The 22,096-nt window shown below is 33.8% G+C and overlaps 1 protein-coding gene across 4 annotated transcripts; it reads left to right on the forward strand.

The window, feature by feature from the left end:
* The first annotated feature begins 2,177 nt into the window (after positions 1-2,177).
* On the forward strand, positions 2,178-20,182 carry LOC139354745 (integrator complex subunit 3 homolog). Of its 4 annotated transcripts, none has more exons than XR_011605597.1 (7): positions 2,178-2,301; positions 9,704-9,848; positions 9,901-10,026; positions 10,085-10,214; positions 10,308-11,894; positions 19,374-19,518; positions 19,571-19,696. XR_011605597.1 is itself a non-coding variant. In XM_070998985.1 (5 exons), the coding sequence occupies exons 3-5, from the start codon at positions 19,643-19,645 to the stop codon at positions 19,995-19,997; spliced, it is 204 nt and encodes a 67-aa protein (XP_070855086.1). In that variant the 5' UTR covers positions 11,368-11,894; positions 19,374-19,518; positions 19,571-19,642; the 3' UTR covers positions 19,998-20,182. The 4 variants fall into 4 exon arrangements, 2 of the variants coding, with proteins under 2 accessions (XP_070855086.1, XP_070855087.1); XR_011605598.1 differs by lacking the exon at positions 2,178-2,301 and adding an exon at positions 4,874-5,080; XM_070998985.1 differs by lacking the exons at positions 2,178-2,301; positions 9,704-9,848; positions 9,901-10,026; positions 10,085-10,214 and adding exons at positions 19,755-19,884; positions 19,978-20,182 and having other exon boundaries at positions 11,368-11,894.
* Positions 20,183-22,096: the final 1,914 nt, after the last annotated feature.

Below are 22,096 nucleotides of genomic sequence, written 5' to 3' on the forward strand. Positions count from 1 at the left end.
GAGAAAGTTTTGAATTTGAAACTTACGAACAATTGGCAAATTGTTCGAGCTCACGGTGTGCCCCTAATGAGTATTCAAGTATGAACCTAGTACTGACTAGATTTTTCATAATTTTAATGGCTTTTCTCTCTAGGATCTTTTGCCAGAATGGGAACCCGGAAGTCACCCGGAAACATTAAGACACTTTCTGTTACTGTTAAAAAATGAAGAACCAACGAATGAAATAATTAGATTAATGCTCAGCAGGGAGACCAAGTCGAGGGGAGATCCATTTGTAACCTCAGCTATGAGGTAAATTCTTAAATCTTTACATTTTTACTATTAAGCTGGAATTACATGATTTACCAGCATCGCAGTACGACCAGCATCGCAGTACGACGCAGTTCCGACTCTATAAAGTTTATATATTCTTGATCCGGATCACTAGCCAAGTCGATCTAGACATGTCCGTCTGTCTGTACCTATATAGATGCTGAGAATCGTACCAATCGCATTATTATTTTAAGTTATGACTAACTAACTTAAAGCAGGCTTTGACATGTTTAGTAATAGCTACTCTGCCAAAAACGAAATACCAAATTATTGGTTGTATCAACATTATATGGTAGTTTAGTACCCACTACATAGCTAACCAACTTCAAAATAACAATACATTTTACATTTTATCTACTTTACATACAAAATTTTTTTTTCTTTTCACATTAATCTACTAGTTGTAACATCAAGGACTATGTTCTTGCTAAATACGGACGGCAAATCATTTCTTGTGAACTGCTCTGCTGCCTACTGCCGGTAGGTATTACCAAGCGGAATAAAATAAAATTGATTTTAACTTTTAGACCTAGTACTCAGATGGGCTAAGATTTCAAGGTTTACCCGCAGTGACGATTTTAAAACGGCTTCCTTCTCTTGTCACGGATGCTTCGCCATTTTCTCCGCGCAATTTGCAGTCCAGCTCCTATTCGCAACATGCCAACATGGGCCTTGAGGGAGTGGGAGTCGGATTGGGAACGGGGTTATTCCGCTGATGCTGGAGGCAGTCGCCCAGCATCCGGGAATTGGCTGGTAATGGCTCCTCCAGCTGTCCCTTAGCGGGCGTCCTTTTTTCCTCCACGCTGCAGAGGCCAGCGCGCTCTACTTATCCTCTTTAGCTGCCAAGTAGCTGGTGGTGGTAGAGTCCTTTGGTTCCCCAATGGAGAGCTCGTCGTAGATCGTATTACTGGCGGCTCTGCTAAAAAGATACTTCTATTAGTACGATACCAAAAATTTGTTGGCCAGAACTTACTTTCTTTGCGAGGACACGCCCGGCAGGACGACAATGTATGGAGCGAAGTCCCACTCGGCATATTCTTCCCCTCTGCGGTTCTGGCCCTGTTGTGGTATTGCTTCCTGTCGGTGAAGTTCCACAACAATGGGAGTCATGTTGAAATGACTTTCGGACGTTACCAGCCTCTGCCTTTGAAGAGTTTAAGCTTAATTATGTGATATCAAATACTTTTTTAATTCTACGTAAGACTTTGCCGCAACATACTCTATTTTCAAAGAGCAAAACTGAGAAAAAGTTGTTGGCGAAAAGTATTAGTTATCCATTGTATGATTTGTTTCGGTTTTTTTATGAAAATGATGAAAAAAGCAAAAATCAGTTTCAAACTTTATTGTCGATGCTATTTGAAAGCATACCTGAAACTGGATATTTGCTTCTGTACTTTATGAAAGTTCATTGTAAGCATATCAGTTTAAAACAACTATATATCGACAAATTTGCGATGCGGTAGATGATAAGGTGGGTAGTTTCCTGCAAGGCCTCGATCTTCTAGAGAAAAAAAAATGCACAACCATATACTTGTGGCATATATAGAGAGTTTAAGTCGGTAGCCGCGAAATAACACTGATATTTGCGAATAACACTACGCAGCATAGATGCAAAAAATGTGCGTGACGTAATTTACTCAGTCGCTCAAGGAAAACTTACTATATTTAAACAAGATGGACTAATTGATTGTATTAGAGAAAGTCTTGAATTTGAAACTTACAAACAATTTTGCCTACTGAAAATTGTTCAAGCTCACGGTGTGCCCCTAAAGAGTATTCAAGTATGAAGCTAGTACTGACTAGATTTTTCATAATTTTATTGGGGTTTCTCTCTAGGATCTATTGCCAGAATTGGAACCCAGAAGTCCCCCCCAAGCATTTCTTTCTGTTACTGTTAAAAAATGAAGAACCAACGAATGAAATAATTAGATTAATGCTCAGCAGGGAGACCAAGTCGAGGGGAGATCCATTTGTAACCTCAGCTTTAAGGTAAATTCTTAAATCTTTACATGTTTACTATTAAGCTGGAACTACAAGATTTACCAGCATCGCAGTACGTGTAGTTTATTTGAATTTTACTTATCACCTACGTTCTCAATGCAATTATAATTACAATTTAGATATTTCGATGAATCTCTTTGAAATCATTTGAAATATAGAAAAGTGGAGCCTTTTTATTGAAACATTGCACCGCTTCAAGCAATGCACCAAGTGATTCATCGTTTAACCTCATCCTTAGAGACATGGTAGCAGTTTCCTTTCAATTGACTGCAAAAGTCCAATTAAAACAAGAAAGGAAGTTAGCTTCGGAAAGCCGAAGTTTCTATACCCTCGCAGTTATAATTATTAAATTTAAAACAAGCAAGAACGCTATAGTCGAGTACCTCGACTATCAGATACCCGTTACTCAGCTATAGGGACCAAAGGGAAATGGAGATATGCAAGCAGCAAAGCGAGATTAAAATGCGCCAGCTACCGGCGGTAGACAGATTTAAGCATTATGGGCGTTAGAGTGGGCGTGGCAATTTTTTTTGGATTAATCTATAGCTATTGACGAGACCAATACATTGCAGCTAAAATTTTTTATCTAGCATGAATATTGTGGGCGTCACAGGCGTGGGCGGTTTGTGGGCGTTAAAGGGGGCAAACTTTGGCAAACTTTTATTGGGTCAATTGATAGGTATTGATGAGAACAATATATTTCAGTTAAAATTTTTATACTAGCATCAAAACTGTAGGAGCCACAGTTTTGGGCGGCTTGTGGGCGTTAGAGTGGGCGTGGCACTCTACTGAAACAAACTTGCGCTGCGCAGGAATCTCAGGAATCTGCATGCCTAATCCCAGTATTGTAGCTCTTATAGTTTCCGAGATCTCAGCGTTCATACGGACAGACGGACGGACGGACAGACGGACACAGGTAGATCGACTCGGCTAGTGGTCGGAAACGCTTCCTTCTGCCTGTTACATACTTTCCGACGAATCTAGTATACCCTTTTACTCTACGAGTAACGGGTATAAATACCAAAAACTATATATTCCCACTAGTATAAGATAATGTCAAAAAACACCGAAGCTATAATTTGTTTCATATTATTTTTCCACCAATTTTCCGATCGTTCCTATGACAGCTATATCATATAGTCGTCCGATTTTGATAAAATTAAATTCAAAACTCAAAATTAAATAATGTTATTTCCAAGCGTAGGAGGTTATAGGTTAAAAAACACCGAAGCTATAATTTGTTTCATATTATTTTCCCACCAATTTTCCTATCGTTCCTATGGCAGCTATATGATATAGTCGTCCGATTTTGATAAAATTAAATTCGAAATTTAGAACTAATTAGAAAATGTTATTTCCAAGCGTAGGAGGATATGTTAAAAACTCCGAAGCTATAATTTATTTCATATTATTTTCCCACCAATTTTCCGATCGTTCTTATGGCAGCTATATGATATAGTCGTCTGATTTTGATCAAATTAAGTTCAAAACTCAGAACTAATTAAAAAATGTTATTTTCAAGCGTAGGAGGTTATATGTTAAAAAACACCGAAGCTATAATTTGTTTCATATTATTTTCCCACCAATTTTACGATCGTTCCCATGGCAGCTATATGATATAGTCGTCCGAATTTGATGAAATTAAATTCGAAATTCAAAACTAATTAAAAAATGTTATTTCCAAGCTTAGGAGGTTATATGTTAAACAACACCAAAGATATATATTTTTTAAATTTATTTTTCCGATTATTCATATGGGTTCAATAAGATATAGTTGTCCGGCTAATGAAAAAAAATGGTTTATAGAACAAACAAATCGGACAACAATATAATAAAGCTATCATAGAAACGATTGAACAATTAATGGAAAAATAATAGGAAAATATTTATGGCTTCGTTATTTCTGATCATATACTTTTCTACTCGGGTAGAACTACGAATTGAAATTGATAAAAAAAAAAAAATATATATATATATCATATAGCTCTGATAGGAAGAATCTGAATATTTATTTCAAAATAATACTAAAAGTCTATCGGAAAGTCTATTTAATTTACTTAAACAAATACTTTAAGCGTGGATCTACGGGGAGATTTGCAGGTAGTATACAAGTCTGAACGAGCCGGAACAATATCTTATAGCCCCCAAAAAAAGGATCGGAAAAAAAAAATTGGTTTATATTTATAGCTGTTGTGTTTCCTAACATTTAATCTTTTCCTCTGAGAAATATAACTTTTTATATTTCTGAATTTTGTGTGAGCAACTAAGAGATCCTCAAAAGAACCTACGTGCAAATTTAAGGCACTGAAAAAATATAATAATAAATTAAATTTCAATCGACTACTGAATAAATCCAATTCGGTCAGTGGTAAAGTTGAGTGGAATTTAATTAAACACAATAAAATTGACCAACAACATCCAACTCAATGACAACCACAAATTGGTGTGGCACTCAACCCATTGACGGAGCAAAACTTAAATCAGCTTTTGTCCTAGATCCGGAATATTCCAACGTTTGAAGGAGATCCATATACCCTAGGAACCTTTGTCAGAAGAGTTGACTACCTTTTGCGTTTTTATCCTACAACCAATGATCCACAGACGAGCGTTATATTTGGAGCAATTGAACTTCAAATCACCGGTGATGCTCAGAGGATTCTGCAAGTCAGCAACTGGCCAGATCTTAGAGCAGCCCTATTCGACGAGTACAAAACGCAAACCCCTGTCGAAGAACTATTAAGGCGATTATACAATATTAATTTTCAAGGTAACCTAAGAAAATGTTGTAATGAGATCGAGCTTAAACAGTTAGTTAAAAGCAACAAATTAGAACTTGAGAGAAATCCAAATGAATTAATATTGTACACAGAAGCAATGTTTAGGACTACAAAAAATCTAATACAACGAAAATTACCTGACAGAATTTTTATGACATTAGCAAGAAGCGATATTTCAACAGTACTTAAACTGAAACAAGCGGCTCAGCAAGAAGGGCTATACGAAGAAAATGAAAATTTAAAACATTATAACATCAATGTTAATAAAATTCAAAAGCAACAACAAAGAAATTATACACGTAACCCCTACCCTTACACTAATTTGTACAACACCCAACAATTTAATCCAGGCCCAGCTCTTTCAATTCAACCGCACCCCAATCAACCCCAAAGAATGGTTCCACAAAATTATAGGTTCCAATCGAATAACAGAAATAATATTTTTGACCAAAATAGGGGAAGTTGCCAAGAGTTTCGAAGAAATTTAATTCAGGGACAGCAAAATAACACAATGAATCAAAGCCAACAGCCAAGTGCACGATCGGGCTCAGTACCCAACCTATCACAAAAGAGAGTCAGAGAAAGTAACAATGGACAATCAAGAATGCAAGTAAACGAAAATTATCAACAAAATAAAGAGTACAAAGAAGATGTTTATCCTCGGAAGAAAAAGTTAAATTATTAAAATAATAAACCAATATAAATGCATTCAATATCGTCATGGTCAAAATTTGACCCTTACAAATGTTGTTAGGCATGAAATAAAAACGCATCATGAAAATCCAAGCATTCAATAAATTAAAACAACTCATCATAAACGATCCCATACTGATTTGTCCAGATTTTGAAAAAAGGTTAAAATTAACTACTGATGCTATCACTTTTGCTTTAGGAGGAGTTCTTTCTCAGGATAATAAACCAATCAGTTACATTACTATGGTACAATTGAAAAATAAATATAAGCTATAGTATGGGCGATAAAAACCTTTAGAGCCTATTTATTCGGAAGAAGATTTGAGATATTACGTGACCATAAGCCGTTAGTCTGGTCAAAGAACCTAATATGAAACTGCAAAGATGGAAGATAAGGTTATGCGAATATGACTTCGAAATAAAATATTTAGAAGAAGGGCAAAATCACGTACCCGATACATTGTCAAGAACCAAAATTAACGAAGTATTCTATGGCAGTAACAAAGCAACAGCACATAGCGCTGAAGACAGGTAGAAATGATTCGAAGCAATACAGAAGGTGAAGAAAGTGAAAATTATTTTAAGAAAGTCAAGATTAAAATAATGTTTCATTAATTAAACATCGAAAAAGCTTAGCTAATATTAATAAAACACTTTTGTACCAAGTCAAGTGCACTTTACATCGAACACGTCTCTGATTTTGAAGTCATTCAACAAGCTTTGAAACAGGTCATGAACTCTACTACAAAAATTGTAAGAACAGTATTTAAATTACAGACAAAAACATTCGCTGAATTTAAAGAAATTATTTTTAGCAACCACGAAAAACAATTGCACCCATGAATTTAAAAAATGATAAGGCTCTTCAAAGAAACCTATCAATTCCCGACTACCAGAATTTAATTCAGAATTTAATTACTGAGTGTAATGTTTGTAACCAAGCAAAAACAGAACATAGAAAAACATCGCTTTTATTTAAAACAACTCCAGAAACAGCATTTTGTAGGGAAATTTACGTCGCAGATATTTACACGATCAAAAATCAAAATTACCTAACTTGTATTGATCTATACTCAAAATATGGAACCGCGATTGAATTAAACGCAAAGGACTGGATGGAAGTTAAAAGAGGACTTTTTCGAATATTTAATTCAATGGGAAAACCCAGAACCTTAAAAACAGATAGGGATAGTGCTTTTATGAGTATAGCGCTTAAAAACTGGCTGGACACAGAAGACGTAAATATTCAGATAACAACAAGTAAAAATGGAGTATCAGATGTAGAAAGACTACACAAAACAATTAACGAAGAAATACGTGAGACCGAGAATAGCGACAATACGGAAAATAAACTTATGAAAATGGAAGTAATACAGTATAGTTACAATCATAAAATAAAACCCAATGCAACAGGTAGAACACCAGCTGATGTTTGTTTTATGCAGGTACCCCTGCATATAATAACCAAATTATAAAATAAGCTAAAATGGAACAACTTACGGAAAACGACAACATTTTGAGGTAAATACCAAATTTAGAAAGGCTCCCATAATTCACGGGAAATTACACAATCCTTATAAAACGACAGGAAATATAGAACAAATAGATAATAATCATTTTGAGGAAACTAACAGAGGTCGAAAAATAAAACATTACAAAACAAACTTCCAGAGGCAAAAGAAAGATAATAGAAGTAAATATTTGCAGGAGGGCCCAGATCAACCACCAGCGCTTTGACTTTCATCTTTCTGACATCAACGTTAATAATAATGATGCCAATGGGTAAAAACCAATTTATAGAAATTAACCCTATAAAATCATACAATGGCTATTTGTTATTTATGACCGACACAATAAACATCCCAGATAGTTTTGAATACCATTACCTCACAATTAATATTACAAAAACGGACGAATCTTACAAAAACTTGATATGACAAGCGTTTGGCTTTAAGGAAATAATGCAGATTAAATATTTACCGGAAAAACTACAAGAGAAATGAATGACTTAAAAATTGTTAGGAGAAACAAAAGATGATTAGCTAATTTTGTAGGAACAGCTTAGAAATATCTTTTTGGAACATTAGATAATAATGATAAAGAAGAATTAGAAGAAAAAATCAATGTAATTGCTCAAAACAGTGTACAGGTAAACGAACTAAATAATATAATCGATACAGTTAACAAAGGCAACGATATAATAACCAAGCATCTCGAATACAACGAAAACGAAACGAAAAAAAATTCTTTAATTATTGGATTTCAATTTAGAACATTTCGCAGAATACAATGAAGACCTGTAAATGGGAATCAGTTAGCAAGATTAGGAATTTTCAATCCAAATTTATTAAAACACGACTACTTGACAAACATAACTTCTGAGATACTTCTGAACATAAAAACCTCAACTTGGCCTCGGTCAGATTCAAACGAAATTTTAATTATACCCCACATACCCAAAGAAATAAAGAAACTTCCCGTGAACGAAATATTACCTTATCCAGATGAAAATAATAAAATATTACAAGATAACATCCAAAACAAATATTATACAGAAACAGTTTGTATAACAAAGAAACAAAATAAACTGTTACCAACACATGTCTTTTAGGACTTTTTAATAAAACAGATACTAGTTGCAGGTACAAAAAAACGCTTTTAACTACCCAAATTAAATATGTCGAACCAAATATCATAGTTACACGGAATTTGTCAAAAATTGTAGTTAAAGGAAACAATATGATCAAAATACACAATTGCTTAATTACAATTAACGATTTATCCATAAGCAATTATAATTCTGACTACACACAAAGCATATACACAAGAAATAATGTCACCAAATTAGTCCCAATATCATACATACCAGCAAAATAAATATTTTTTGAACAAAAAAAAAGAAAACCAGATTTACAATATAATTGTAATTGTAACACTGGGTCTCTTAATATTAAGTATATCACTGTACCTATTTTATAAGTTTAAAGAAGTACCTAAAAGAATACTTATTAAAAACAATAACACAAAAGGTGACGAACTAGCAAAAGAAACACAAGAGTTACAAAACTCACAAGAGTTACAAGAAATACCAAAACAATACCCCAAAATCACATAAATAACTATATGATTTCTCGATTTCTCAACGGCCACCAGTTCAAAGAACGAAACCGTTCACAAACAAACAGAATCGCCAATTTCGGGTTTTATTAAAAACGTTACAGAAGCTTGAGATTCCGCAATGCAAACAAACAAAGAAAATTGATTAAGTTTGAACGTCAACAATGACGTAATTCCATAAACGTGAAAATCCAATAAGATCGCAAAATCTAATAAGACCGAATTATGTAAACATAAACAAAGAAGTGGAGATCGCATCATCCACTTGCGATTGCGTCAACTAATGCACTAACAGTAAATTCTAAGACGCAAACCGAGGTTTCATTCTAACCAATTCTGTAACATACAATTAGTCTTTTTCCAACGTTCTAATAAAGAATAATTTTTTATTCGGGCGAAGAACGACTCGTGTAAATATATAAATAAATATGTCATAGAAACGATCGGACAATTAATGGAAAAATATTAGGAAAATATTTATAGCTTCGTTATTTCAGGTCATATACTTTTCTACTCCGGTATATACAATTTTTTTAATATATCAGACTTACGAATTGAATTTGATAAAAAAAAATATATATATCATATAGCTCTCATAGGAAGAATCTTAATTTTAATGTAAAATAATACAAAAAGTCTATCGGAAAGTCTATTTAATTTATTTAACAAATACTTTAAATCTCCCCTCTCTGGTGAAAAAAGGAATTGTGTTACTCAAGAAGTATTCTACAAAAACTTTGTTCTGAAAATCTCCATCCGCACATAAGTTATTTAACTATTAAATGAATCCACTAAATCAACAGATTCTGGTGTCAACGGTATGAAGCAAAGCTTTCTTAAATCATAGCGTCTTTGGTTACATCCAAATATCCAAGTTCTTCTCCTAACAAAAGAAAACGACCATCTAAGGGGACTTCCATCTCGAATAGTTCTTCTTCTGCTGATCAAGTGCGTTTTTTGGCTTATTTTAAACGAATAAATACTAATATTTTTTAAATAGGTATTAACTCATTTGGAGCATTATAGAAGAACTTGCAGGCATGGTACTGGTACTGGACTTTACGTTCATGATATGATGCAGAGAGCACTGCAATCAGCATATTCTCACAGTAACGAGCGCGCAAAGGTTTACAAAAACTGGTTCTTGAAATAAATATAATATTAAGCTAATATTATATCCGCAGAAACAATATAGCGATCCTTTTGCTCCGGCGGCTGAAGACGACACAACAGTTGTTGGCCGATGTGGAGGGAGTGGTCGTGGCCGGAAGCAAGTAGTCAATAAAAAGGATTCCAACACCCATAGCTCGTCAAGTAAAAAGAATTCCGAAATTGTTAAAACAATATATTCCTTCGATGAAAATTCTTGCGATGTTTGTAAAATATCTTAATATTGTTTATTTTTAGGAGGATTGGTCCAAACCTAAAATGACGCAAACGGCTAAGAGAAAAAAATATAAATGATTCTGACTGACAATTGCAATCTCAATATCTGATGTGTTGTTGCGCCGAAAAAAATCAATTGAAAACAGAACAGATCTTCTTAAAATAAGAAATAAGAGAAATATGAAATTGAAAAGTAAAGCATGTCATAACATTTTTTGTCATTTGATCTTTTAACGTTATATATTAAAATAACTTCAATTAAAACATTTTAACTTATCTCCCTTTTATTCAGATTCACAGAAAATGCACGATCTTGATGAAGAGTGCCGAATGAGACAATTTTAGAAAGTGTATTTATTTAGAAGATTGTACCCCCGCCTATTTTACAAGTGAACTTTTTCGCGTACTTCTTTTCGGTCAAGGGGCAATTCACGTTTCGAGTGGTTTTCTCCCCTACAGCATCGACGCTTTCCGCCGCACCAGCAGCAAACCGCCGAAGCCCAGCGCAGCAGCTTGCCAACGTTGGTCCTTCGAGCCGGATAAGATAAGTAAAGCTTTTCGTCTTATTAATTGCCGGTCTGCAGTTAGCCACTCGAAAATATAATTCGTTTGACTTTCTGTACGATTTGTCCAAAATCCTAGTCCGATTAAAACCGACAACGGCAATTAATAAATTACTTCGCCATTTTTTTCTTCGATTTTCCTTTTGTTACGTGAGGCCATATTGCCAATTTGTTCCGACTCCTTTTTTTAATTGCATTTGGCCGCTCATCCATACTTATTCCAAGCTTAGAAAAAATATTGTGCAAATATAAGCCAAGCATACAGTGAGAATTATTAAATTTCTAGTGTTCTGCCAATTTAGGCCCCCAAAACTTTTCAAGATTTTCTCACTGTATATCCGCAGCCGCTAAAATACTTGCACATATTTTTTCGTTTTTCCAAATACAGTCCAAATATAATAAATCGAAAACGTCCACCACAACACATATCCAGCCGGCAATAATTATTTAATAAATTTGAAAACTGCGAACATTACATACATACACACATATCATACATACAAATATTTTTTATTTATTTATTTATATTTCTGAATCATCAGGTATTAAATTTATTTCCGTAAAATTATCTTTCCCAAAAAGAAACATTTTTTTAACCTGCTCGTATATATCTCCTGGCTCTGAATTTAACGTGTATCTATTGCACCTGTCCGCCATACATTCTATCTCCTTGCTGCTTACTGAAACTGACCAACTTATTGTGCTTGGTGACTTTAATCTTCCCAATATGGATGGACTCATTGATTGTATTAGAGAAAGTCTTGAATTTGAAACTTACAAACAATTTTGCCTACTGAAAATTGTTCAAGCTCACGGTGTGCCCCTAAAGAGTATTCAAGTATGAAGCTAGTACTGACTAGATTTTTCATAATTTTATTGGGGTTTCTCTCTAGGATCTATTGCCAGAATTGGAAGCCAGAAGTCCCCCCAAGCATTTCTTTATGTTACTGTTAAAAAATGAAGAACCAACGAATGAAATAATTAGATTAATGCTCAGCAGGGAGACCAAGTCGAGGGGAGATCCATTTGTAACCTCAGCTTTAAGGTAAATTCTTAAATCTTTACATGTTTACTATTAAGCTGGAGTTACAAGATTTACCAGCATCGCAGTACGTGTAGTTTATTTGAATTTTACTTATCACCTACGTTCTCAATGCAATTATAATTACAATTTAGATATTTCGATGAATCTCTTTGAAATCATTTGAAATATAGAAAAGTGGAGACTTTTTATTGAAACATTGCACCGCTTCAAGCAATGCACCAAGTGATTCATCGTTTAACCTCATCCTTAGAGACATGGTAGCAGTTTCCTTTCAATTGACTGCAAAAGTCCAATTAAAACAAGAAAGGAAGTTAGCTTCGGAAAGCCGAAGTTTCTATACCCTCGCAGTTATAATTATTAAATTTAAAACAAGCAAGAACGCTATAGTCGAGTACCTCGACTATCAGATACCCGTTACTCAGCTATAGGGACCAAAGGGAAATGGAGATATGCAAGCAGCAAAGCGAGATTAAAATGCGCCAGCTACCGGCGGTAGACAGATTTAAGCATTATGGGCGTTAGAGTGGGCGTGGCAATTTTTTTTGGATTAATCTATAGCTATTGACGAGACCAATACATTGCAGCTAAAATTTTTTATCTAGCATGAATATTGTGGGCGTCACAGGCGTGGGCGGTTTGTGGGCGTTAAAGGGGGCAAACTTTGGCAAACTTTTATTGGGTCAATTGATAGGTATTGATGAGAACAATATATTTCAGTTAAAATTTTTATACTAGCATCAAAACTGTAGGAGCCACAGTTTTGGGCGGCTTGTGGGCGTTAGAGTGGGCGTGGCACTCTACTGAAACAAACTTGCGCTGCGCAGGAATCTCAGGAATCTGCATGCCTAATCCCAGTATTGTAGCTCTTATAGTTTCCGAGATCTCAGCGTTCATACGGACAGACGGACGGACGGACAGACGGACACAGGTAGATCGACTCGGCTAGTGGTCGGAAACGCTTCCTTCTGCCTGTTACATACTTTCCGACGAATCTAGTATACCCTTTTACTCTACGAGTAACGGGTATAAATACCAAAAACTATATATTCCCACTAGTATAAGATAATGTCAAAAAACACCGAAGCTATAATTTGTTTCATATTATTTTTCCACCAATTTTCCGATCGTTCCTATGACAGCTATATCATATAGTCGTCCGATTTTGATAAAATTAAATTCAAAACTCAAAATTAAATAATGTTATTTCCAAGCGTAGGAGGTTATAGGTTAAAAAACACCGAAGCTATAATTTGTTTCATATTATTTTCCCACCAATTTTCCTATCGTTCCTATGGCAGCTATATGATATAGTCGTCCGATTTTGATAAAATTAAATTCGAAATTTAGAACTAATTAGAAAATGTTATTTCCAAGCGTAGGAGGATATGTTAAAAACTCCGAAGCTATAATTTATTTCATATTATTTTCCCACCAATTTTCCGATCGTTCTTATGGCAGCTATATGATATAGTCGTCTGATTTTGATCAAATTAAGTTCAAAACTCAGAACTAATTAAAAAATGTTATTTTCAAGCGTAGGAGGTTATATGTTAAAAAACACCGAAGCTATAATTTGTTTCATATTATTTTCCCACCAATTTTACGATCGTTCCCATGGCAGCTATATGATATAGTCGTCCGAATTTGATGAAATTAAATTCGAAATTCAAAACTAATTAAAAAATGTTATTTCCAAGCTTAGGAGGTTATATGTTAAACAACACCAAAGATATATATTTTTTAAATTTATTTTTCCGATTATTCATATGGGTTCTATAAGATATAGTTGTCCGGCTTATGAAAAAAAATGGTTTATAATTATAGCTGTTGTGTTGTTTTACATTTTATCTTTTACTCTGAGAAATATCACATTTTATATATCAAAATTTTAAATTTATTCTGAAAGAAATCGGACAACAATATAATAAAGCTATCATAGAAACGATTGAACAATTAATGGAAAAATAATAGGAAAATATTTATGGCTTCGTTATTTCTGATCATATACTTCTCTACTCGGGTAGAACTACGAATTGAAATTGATAAAAAAAAATATATATATATATATATCATATAGCTCTGATAGGAAGAATCTGAATATTTATTTCAAAATAATACTAAAAGTCTATCGGAAAGTCTATTTCATTTACTTAAACAAATACTTTAAGCGTGGATCTACGGGGAGATTTGCAGGTAGTATACAAGTCTGAACGAGCCGGAACAATATCTTATAGCCCCCAAAAAAAGGATCGGAAAAAAAAATTGGTTTATATTTATAGCTGTTGTGTTTCCTAACATTTAATCTTTTCCTCTGAGAAATATAACTTTTTATATTTCTGAATTTTGTGTGAGCAACTAAGAGATCCTCAAAAGAACATAAGTGCAAATTTAAGGCACTGAAAAAATATAATAATAAATTAAATTTCAATCGACTACTGAATAAATCCAATTCGGTCAGTGGTAAAGTTGAGTGGAATTTAATTAAACACAATAAAATTGACCAACAACATCCAACTCAATGACAACCACAAATTGGTGTGGCACTCAACCCATTGACGGAGCAAAACTTAAATCAGCTTTTGTCCTAGATCCGGAATATTCCAACGTTTGAAGGAGATCCATATACCCTAGGAACCTTTGTCAGAAGAGTTGACTACCTTTTGCGTCTTTATCCTACAACCAATGAACCACAGACGAGCGTTATATATGGAGCAATTGAACTTCAAATCACCGGTGATGCTCAGAGGATTCTGCAAGTCAGCAACTGGCCAGATCTTAGAGCAGCCCTATTCGACGAGTACAAAACGCAAACCCCTGTCGAAGAACTATTAAGGCGATTATACAATATTAATTTTCAAGGTAACCTAAGAAAATGTTGTAATGAGATCGAGCTTAAACAGTTAGTTATAAGCAACAAATTAGAACTTGAGAGAAATCCAAATGAATTAATATTGTACACAGAAGCAATGTTTAGGACTACAAAAAATCTAATACAACGAAAATTACCTGACAGAATTTTTATGACATTAGCAAGAAGCGATATTTCAACAGTACTTAAACTGAAACAAGCAGCTCAGCAAGAAGGGCTATACGAAGAAAATGAAAATTTAAAACATTATAACATCAATGTTAATAAAATTCAAAAGCAACAACAAAGAAATTATACACGTAACCCCTACCCTTACACTAATTTGTACAACACCCAACAATTTTATCCAGGCCCAGCTCTTTCAATTCAACCGCACCCCAATCAACCCCAAAGAATGGTTCCACAAAATTATAGGTTCCAATCGAATAACAGAAATAATATTTTTGACCAAAATAGGGGAAGTTGCCAAGAGTTTCGAAGAAATTTAATTCAGGGACAGCAAAATAACACAATGAATCAAAGCCAACAGCCAAGTGCACGATCGGGCTCAGTACCCAACCTATCACAAAAGAGAGTCAGAGAAAGTAACAATGGACAATCAAGAATGCAAGTAAACGAAAATTATCAACAAAATAAAGAGTACAAAGAAGATGTTTATCCTCGGAAGAAAAAGTTAAATTATTAAAATAATAAACCAATATAAATGCATTCAATATCGTCATGGTCAAAATTTGACCCTTACAAATGTTGTTAGGCATGAAATAAAAACGCATCATGAAAATCCAAGCATTCAATAAATTAAAACAACTCATCATAAACGATTTCATACTGATTTGTCCAGATGAAAAAAGGTTAAAATTAACTACTGATGCTATCACTTTTGCTTTAGGAGGAGTTCTTTCTCAGGATAATAAACCAATCAGTTACATTACTATGGTACAATTGAAAAATAAATATAAGCTATAGTATGGGCGACAAAAACCTTTAGAGCCTATTTATTCGGAAGAAGATTTGAGATATTACGTGACCATAAGCCGTTAGTCTGGTCAAAGAACCTAATATGAAACTGCAAAGATGGAAGATAAGGTTATGCGAATATGACTTCGAAATAAAATATTTAGAAGAAGGGCAAAATCACGTACCCGATACATTGTCAAGAACCAAAATTAACGAAGTATTCTATGGCAGTAACAAAGCAACAGCACATAGCGCTGAAGACAGGTAGAAATGATTCGAAGCAATACAGAAGGTGAAGAAAGTGAAAATTATTTTAAGAAAGTCAAGATTAAAATAATGTTTCATTAATTAAACATCGAAAAAGCTTAGCTAATATTAATAAAACACTTTTGTACCAAGTCAAGTGCACTTTACATCGAACACGTCTCTGATTTTGAAGTCATTCAACAAGCTTTGAAACAGGTCATGAACTCTACTACAAAAATTGTAAGAACAGTATTTAAATTACAGACAAAAACATTCGCTGAATTTAAAGAAATTATTTTTAGCAACCACGAAAAACAATTGCACCCATGATTTTAAAAAATGATAAGGCTCTTCAAAGAAACCTATCAATTCCCGACTACCAGAATTTAATTCAGAATTTAATTACTGAGTGTAATGTTTGTAACCAAGCAAAAACAGAACATAGAAAAACATCGCTTTTATTTAAAACAACTCCAGAAACAGCATTTTGTAGGGAAATTTACGTCGCAGATATTTACACGATCAAAAATCAAAATTACCTAACTTGTATTGATCTATACTCAAAATATGGAACCGCGATTGAATTAAACGCAAAGGACTGGATGGAAGTTAAAAGAGGACTTTTTCGAATATTTAATTCAATGGGAAAACCCAGAACCTTAAAAACAGATAGGGATAGTGCTTTTATGAGTATAGCGCTTAAAAACTGGCTGGACACAGAAGACGTAAATATTCAGATAACAACAAGTAAAAATGGAGTATCAGATGTAGAAAGACTACACAAAACAATTAACGAAGAAATACGTGAGACCGAGAATAGCGACAATACGGAAAATAAACTTATGAAAATGGAAGTAATACAGTATAGTTACAATCATAAAATAAAACCCAATGCAACAGGTAGAACACCAGCTGATGTTTGTTTTATGCAGGTACCCCTGCATATAATAACCAAATTATAAAATAAGCTAAAATGGAACAACTTACGGAAAACGACAACATTTTGAGGTAAATACCAAATTTAGAAAGGCTCCCATAATTCACGGGAAATTACACAATCCTTATAAAACGACAGGAAATATAGAACAAATAGATAATGATCATTTTGAGGAAACTAACAGAGGTCGAAAAATAAAACATTACAAAACAAACTTCCAGAGGCAAAAGAAAGATAATAGAAGTAAATATTTGCAGGAGGGCCCAGATCAACCACCAGCGCTTTGACTTTCATCTTTCTGACATCAACGTTAATAATAATGATGCCAATGGGTAACAACCAATTTATAGAAATTAACCCTATAAAATCATACAATGGCTATTTGTTATTTATGACCGACACAATAAACATCCCAGATAGTTTTGAATACCATTACCTCACAATTAATATTACAAAAACGGACGAATCTTACAAAAACTTGATATGACAAGCGTTTGGCTTTAAGGAAATAATGCAGATTAAATATTTACCGGAAAAACTACAAGAGAAATGAATGACTTAAAAATTGTTAGGAGAAACAAAAGATGATTAGCTAATTTTGTAGGAACAGCTTAGAAATATCTTTTTGGAACATTAGATAATAATGATAAAGAAGAATTAGAAGAAAAAATCAATGTAATTGCTCAAAACAGTGTACAGGTAAACGAACTAAATAATATAATCGATACAGTTAACAAAGGCAACGATATAATAACCAAGCATCTCGAATACAACGAAAACGAAACGAAAAAAAATTCTTGAATTATTGGATTTCAATTTAGAACATTTCGCAGAATACAATGAAGACCTGTAAATGGGAATCAGTTAGCAAGATTAGGAATTTTCAATCCAAATTTATTAAAACACGACTACTTGACAAACATAACTTCTGAGATACTTCTGAACATAAAAACCTCAACTTGGCCTCGGTCAGATTCAAACGAAATTTTAATTATACCCCACATACCCAAAGAAATAAAGAAACTTCCCGTGAACGAAATATTACCTTATCCAGATGAAAATAATAAAATATTACAAGACAACATCCAAAACAAATATTATACAGAAACAGTTTGTATAACAAAGAAACAAAATAAACTGTTACCAACACATGTCTTTTAGGACTTTTTAATAAAACAGATACTAGTTGCAGGTACAAAAAAACGCTTTTAACTACCCAAATTAAATATGTCGAACCAAATATCATAGTTACACGGAATTTGTCAAAAATTGTAGTTAAAGGAAACAATATGATCAAAATACACAATTGCTTAATTACAATTAACGATTTATCCATAAGCAATTATAATTCTGACTACACACAAAGCATATACACAAGAAATAATGTCACCAAATTAGTCCCAATATCATACATACCAGCAAAATAAATATTTTTTGAACAAAAAAAAAGAAAACCAGATTTACAATATAATTGTAATTGTAACACTGGGTCTCTTAATATTAAGTATATCACTGTACCTATTTTATAAGTTTAAAGAAGTACCTAAAAGAATACTTATTAAAAACAATAACACAAAAGGTGACGAACTAGCAAAAGAAACACAAGAGTTACAAAACTCACAAGAGTTACAAGAAATACCAAAACAATACCCCAAAATCACATAAATAACTATATGATTTCTCGATTTCTCAACGGCCACCAGTTCAAAGAACGAAACCATTCACAAACAAACAGAATCGCCAATTTCGGGTTTTATTAAAAACGTTACAGAAGCTTGATATTCCGCAATGCAAACAAACAAAGAAAATTGATTAAGTTTGAACGTCAACAATGACGTAATTCCATAAACGTGAAAATCCAATAAGATCGCAAAATCTAATAAGACCGAATTATGTAAACATAAACAAAGAAGTGGAGATCGCATCATCCACTTGCGATTGCGTCAACTAATGCACTAACAGTAAATTCTAAGACGCAAACCGAGGTTTCATTCTAACCAATTCTGTAACATACAATTAGTCTTTTTCCAACGTTCTAATAAAGAATAATTTTTTATTCGGGCGAAGAACGACTCGTGTAAATATATAAATAAATATGTCATAGAAACGATCGGACAATTAATGGAAAAATATTAGGAAAATATTTATAGCTTCGTTATTTCAGGTCATATACTTTTCTACTCCGGTATATACAATTTTTTTAATATATCATACTTACGAATTGAATTTGATAAAAAAAAATATATATATCATATAGCTCTCATAGGAAGAATCTTAATTTTAATGTAAAATAATACAAAAAGTCTATCGGAAAGTCTATTTAATTTATTTAACAAATACTTTAAATCTCCCCTCTCTGGTGAAAAAAGGAATTGTGTTACTCAAGAAGTATTCTACAAAAACTTTGTTCTGAAAATCTCCATCCGCACATAAGTTATTTAACTATTAAATGAATCCACTAAATCAACAGATTCTGGTGTCAACGGTATGAAGCAAAGCTTTCTTAAATCATAGCGTCTTTGGTTACATCCAAATATCCAAGTTCTTCTCCTAACAAAAGAAAACGACCATCTAAGGGGACTTCCATCTCGAATAGTTCTTCTTCTGCTGATCAAGTGCGTTTTTTGGCTTATTTTAAACGAATAAATACTAATATTTTTTAAATAGGTATTAAGTCATTTGGAGCATTATAGAAGAACTTGCAGGCATGGTACTGGTACTGGACTTTACGTTCATGATATGATGCAGAGAGCACTGCAATCAGCATATTCTCACAGTAACGAGCGCGCAAAGGTTTACAAAAACTGGTTCTTGAAATAAATATAATATTAAGCTAATAATATATCCGCAGAAACAATATAGCGATCCTTTTGCTCCGGCGGCTGAAGACGACACAACAGTTGTTGGCCGATGTGGAGGGAGTGGTCGTGGCCGGAAGCAAGTAGTCAATAAAAAGGATTCCAACACCCATAGCTCGTCAAGTAAAAAGAATTCCGAAATTGTTAAAACAATATATTCCTTCGATGAAAATTCTTGCGATGTTGGTAAAATATCTTAATATTGTTTATTTTTAGGAGGATTGGTCCAAACCTAAAATGACGCAAACGGCTAAGAGAAAAAAATATAAATGATTCTGACTGACAATTGCAATCTCAATATCTGATGTGTTGTTGCGCCGAAAAAAATCAATTGAAAACAGAACAGATCTTCTTAAAATAAGAAATAAGAGAAATATGAAATTGAAAAGTAAAGCATGTCATAACATTTTTTGTCATTTGATCTTTTAACGTTATATATTAAAATAACTTCAATTAAAACATTTTAACTTATCTCCCTTTTATTCAGATTCACAGAAAATGCACGGTCTTGATGAAGAGTGCCGAATGAGACAATTTTAGAAAGTGTATTTATTTAGAAGATTGTACCCCCGCCTATTTTACAAGTGAACTTTTTCGCGTACTTCTTTTCGGTCAAGGGGCAATTCACGTTTCGAGTGGTTTTCTCCCCTACAGCATCGACGCTTTCCGCCGCACCAGCAGCAAACCGCCGAAGCCCAGCGCAGCAGCTTGCCAACGCCGCCAGTTTCCCGCCGTCGCCTCCCACGCCATTCTACCAGCGCCGAAGTACCCCGCTACCCCCCGGCGTACATGTTGGTCCTTCGAGCCGGATAAGATAAGTAAAGCTTTTCGTCTTATTAATTGCCGGTCTGCAGTTAGCCACTCGAAAATATAATTCGTTTGACTTTCTGTACGATTTGTCCAAAATCCTAGTCCGATTAAAACCGACAACGGCAATTAATAAATTACTTCGCCATTTTTTTCTTCGATTTTCCTTTTGTTACGTGAGGCCATATTGCCAATTTGTTCCGACTCCTTTTTTTAATTGCATTTAGCCGCTCATCCATACTTATTCCAAGCTTAGAAAAAATATTGTGCAAATATAAGCCAAGCATACAGTGAGAATTATTAAATTTCTAGTGTTCTGCCAATTTAGGCCCCCAAAACTTTTCAAGATTTTCTCACTGTATATCCGCAGCCGCTAAAATACTTGCACATATTTTTTCGTTTTTCCAAATACAGTCCACATATAATAAATCGAAAACGTCCACCACAACACATATCCAGCCGGCAATAATTATTTAATAAATTTGAAAACTGCGAACATTACATACATACACACATATCATACATACAAATATTTTTTATTTATTTATTTATATTTCTGAATCATCAGGTATTAAATTTATTTCCGTAAAATTATCTTTCCCAAAAAGAAACATTTTTTTAACCTGCTCGTATATATCTCCTGGCTCTGAATTTAACGTGTATCTATTGCACCTGTCCGCCATACATTCTATCTCCTTGCTGCTTACTGAAACTGACCAACTTATTGTGCTTGGTGACTTTAATCTTCCCAATATCTCTTGGTTGGAGATTAAGGACTCATTGGCAATGATTCCTAGGATGCAAAATGATTTTATTGATGGTCTTGTTGAACTATCTTTGCAGCAAGTTAACAGGATTCCCAATCATATTAGTCGCCTTCTTGACTTTATCTTTGTTTTTGATAGTAGCGATGCTGAAGTCAGTCGTATTTCGCCACTATCTTTACCTGAAGATTGTTATCATCCTACCCTTCAGCTCTGTATTAATGGATTTTTTAATAATCCTAGGACTGCAATAAATGTACAGCCTAGTTTGTGTTTTAAGAGGACTGATTACGGCAGACTAGTGAAATCTTTTTCGACAGTAAGCTGGTCCTTTCTAGTTGACCTTCCTGTTGATGATGCAGTTAGGTACTTTTATAAGATCCTTTACCATTTATTTGATGAACATGTCCCTCTTTCCTCCATGAAGAATTCTTACAGCTCTCCATGGTTTACCTGTCAACTATCTTATCTATAGAAAAAAAAACCAGACTATTTAAACGGTTCAAAATATCCGGCTTACAGACAGACTTCACCAAATATAGTTCAGCTAAGGTGGAATTTGTCCAGTACAATTCTGATTGTTACAAAAATTACCTATCTCGTTCCGTCAATTCTAAACGGAAATCTAACTGCTTCCCTCCTTCTCTTTTACATATTCTAATACAGTCCACTCTAACTACTCTTTCTTATACAGTCCACTCCAACTAATTCTCTCGACCTACAAATACGGCTAACAAAGTTACAATATGCACAAATTTACTCCA

Source organism: Drosophila suzukii, unplaced genomic scaffold (genome assembly GCF_043229965.1).
Source record: "Drosophila suzukii unplaced genomic scaffold, CBGP_Dsuzu_IsoJpt1.0 scf_19, whole genome shotgun sequence".
NCBI classification, from domain to species: domain Eukaryota; kingdom Metazoa; phylum Arthropoda; class Insecta; order Diptera; family Drosophilidae; genus Drosophila; species Drosophila suzukii.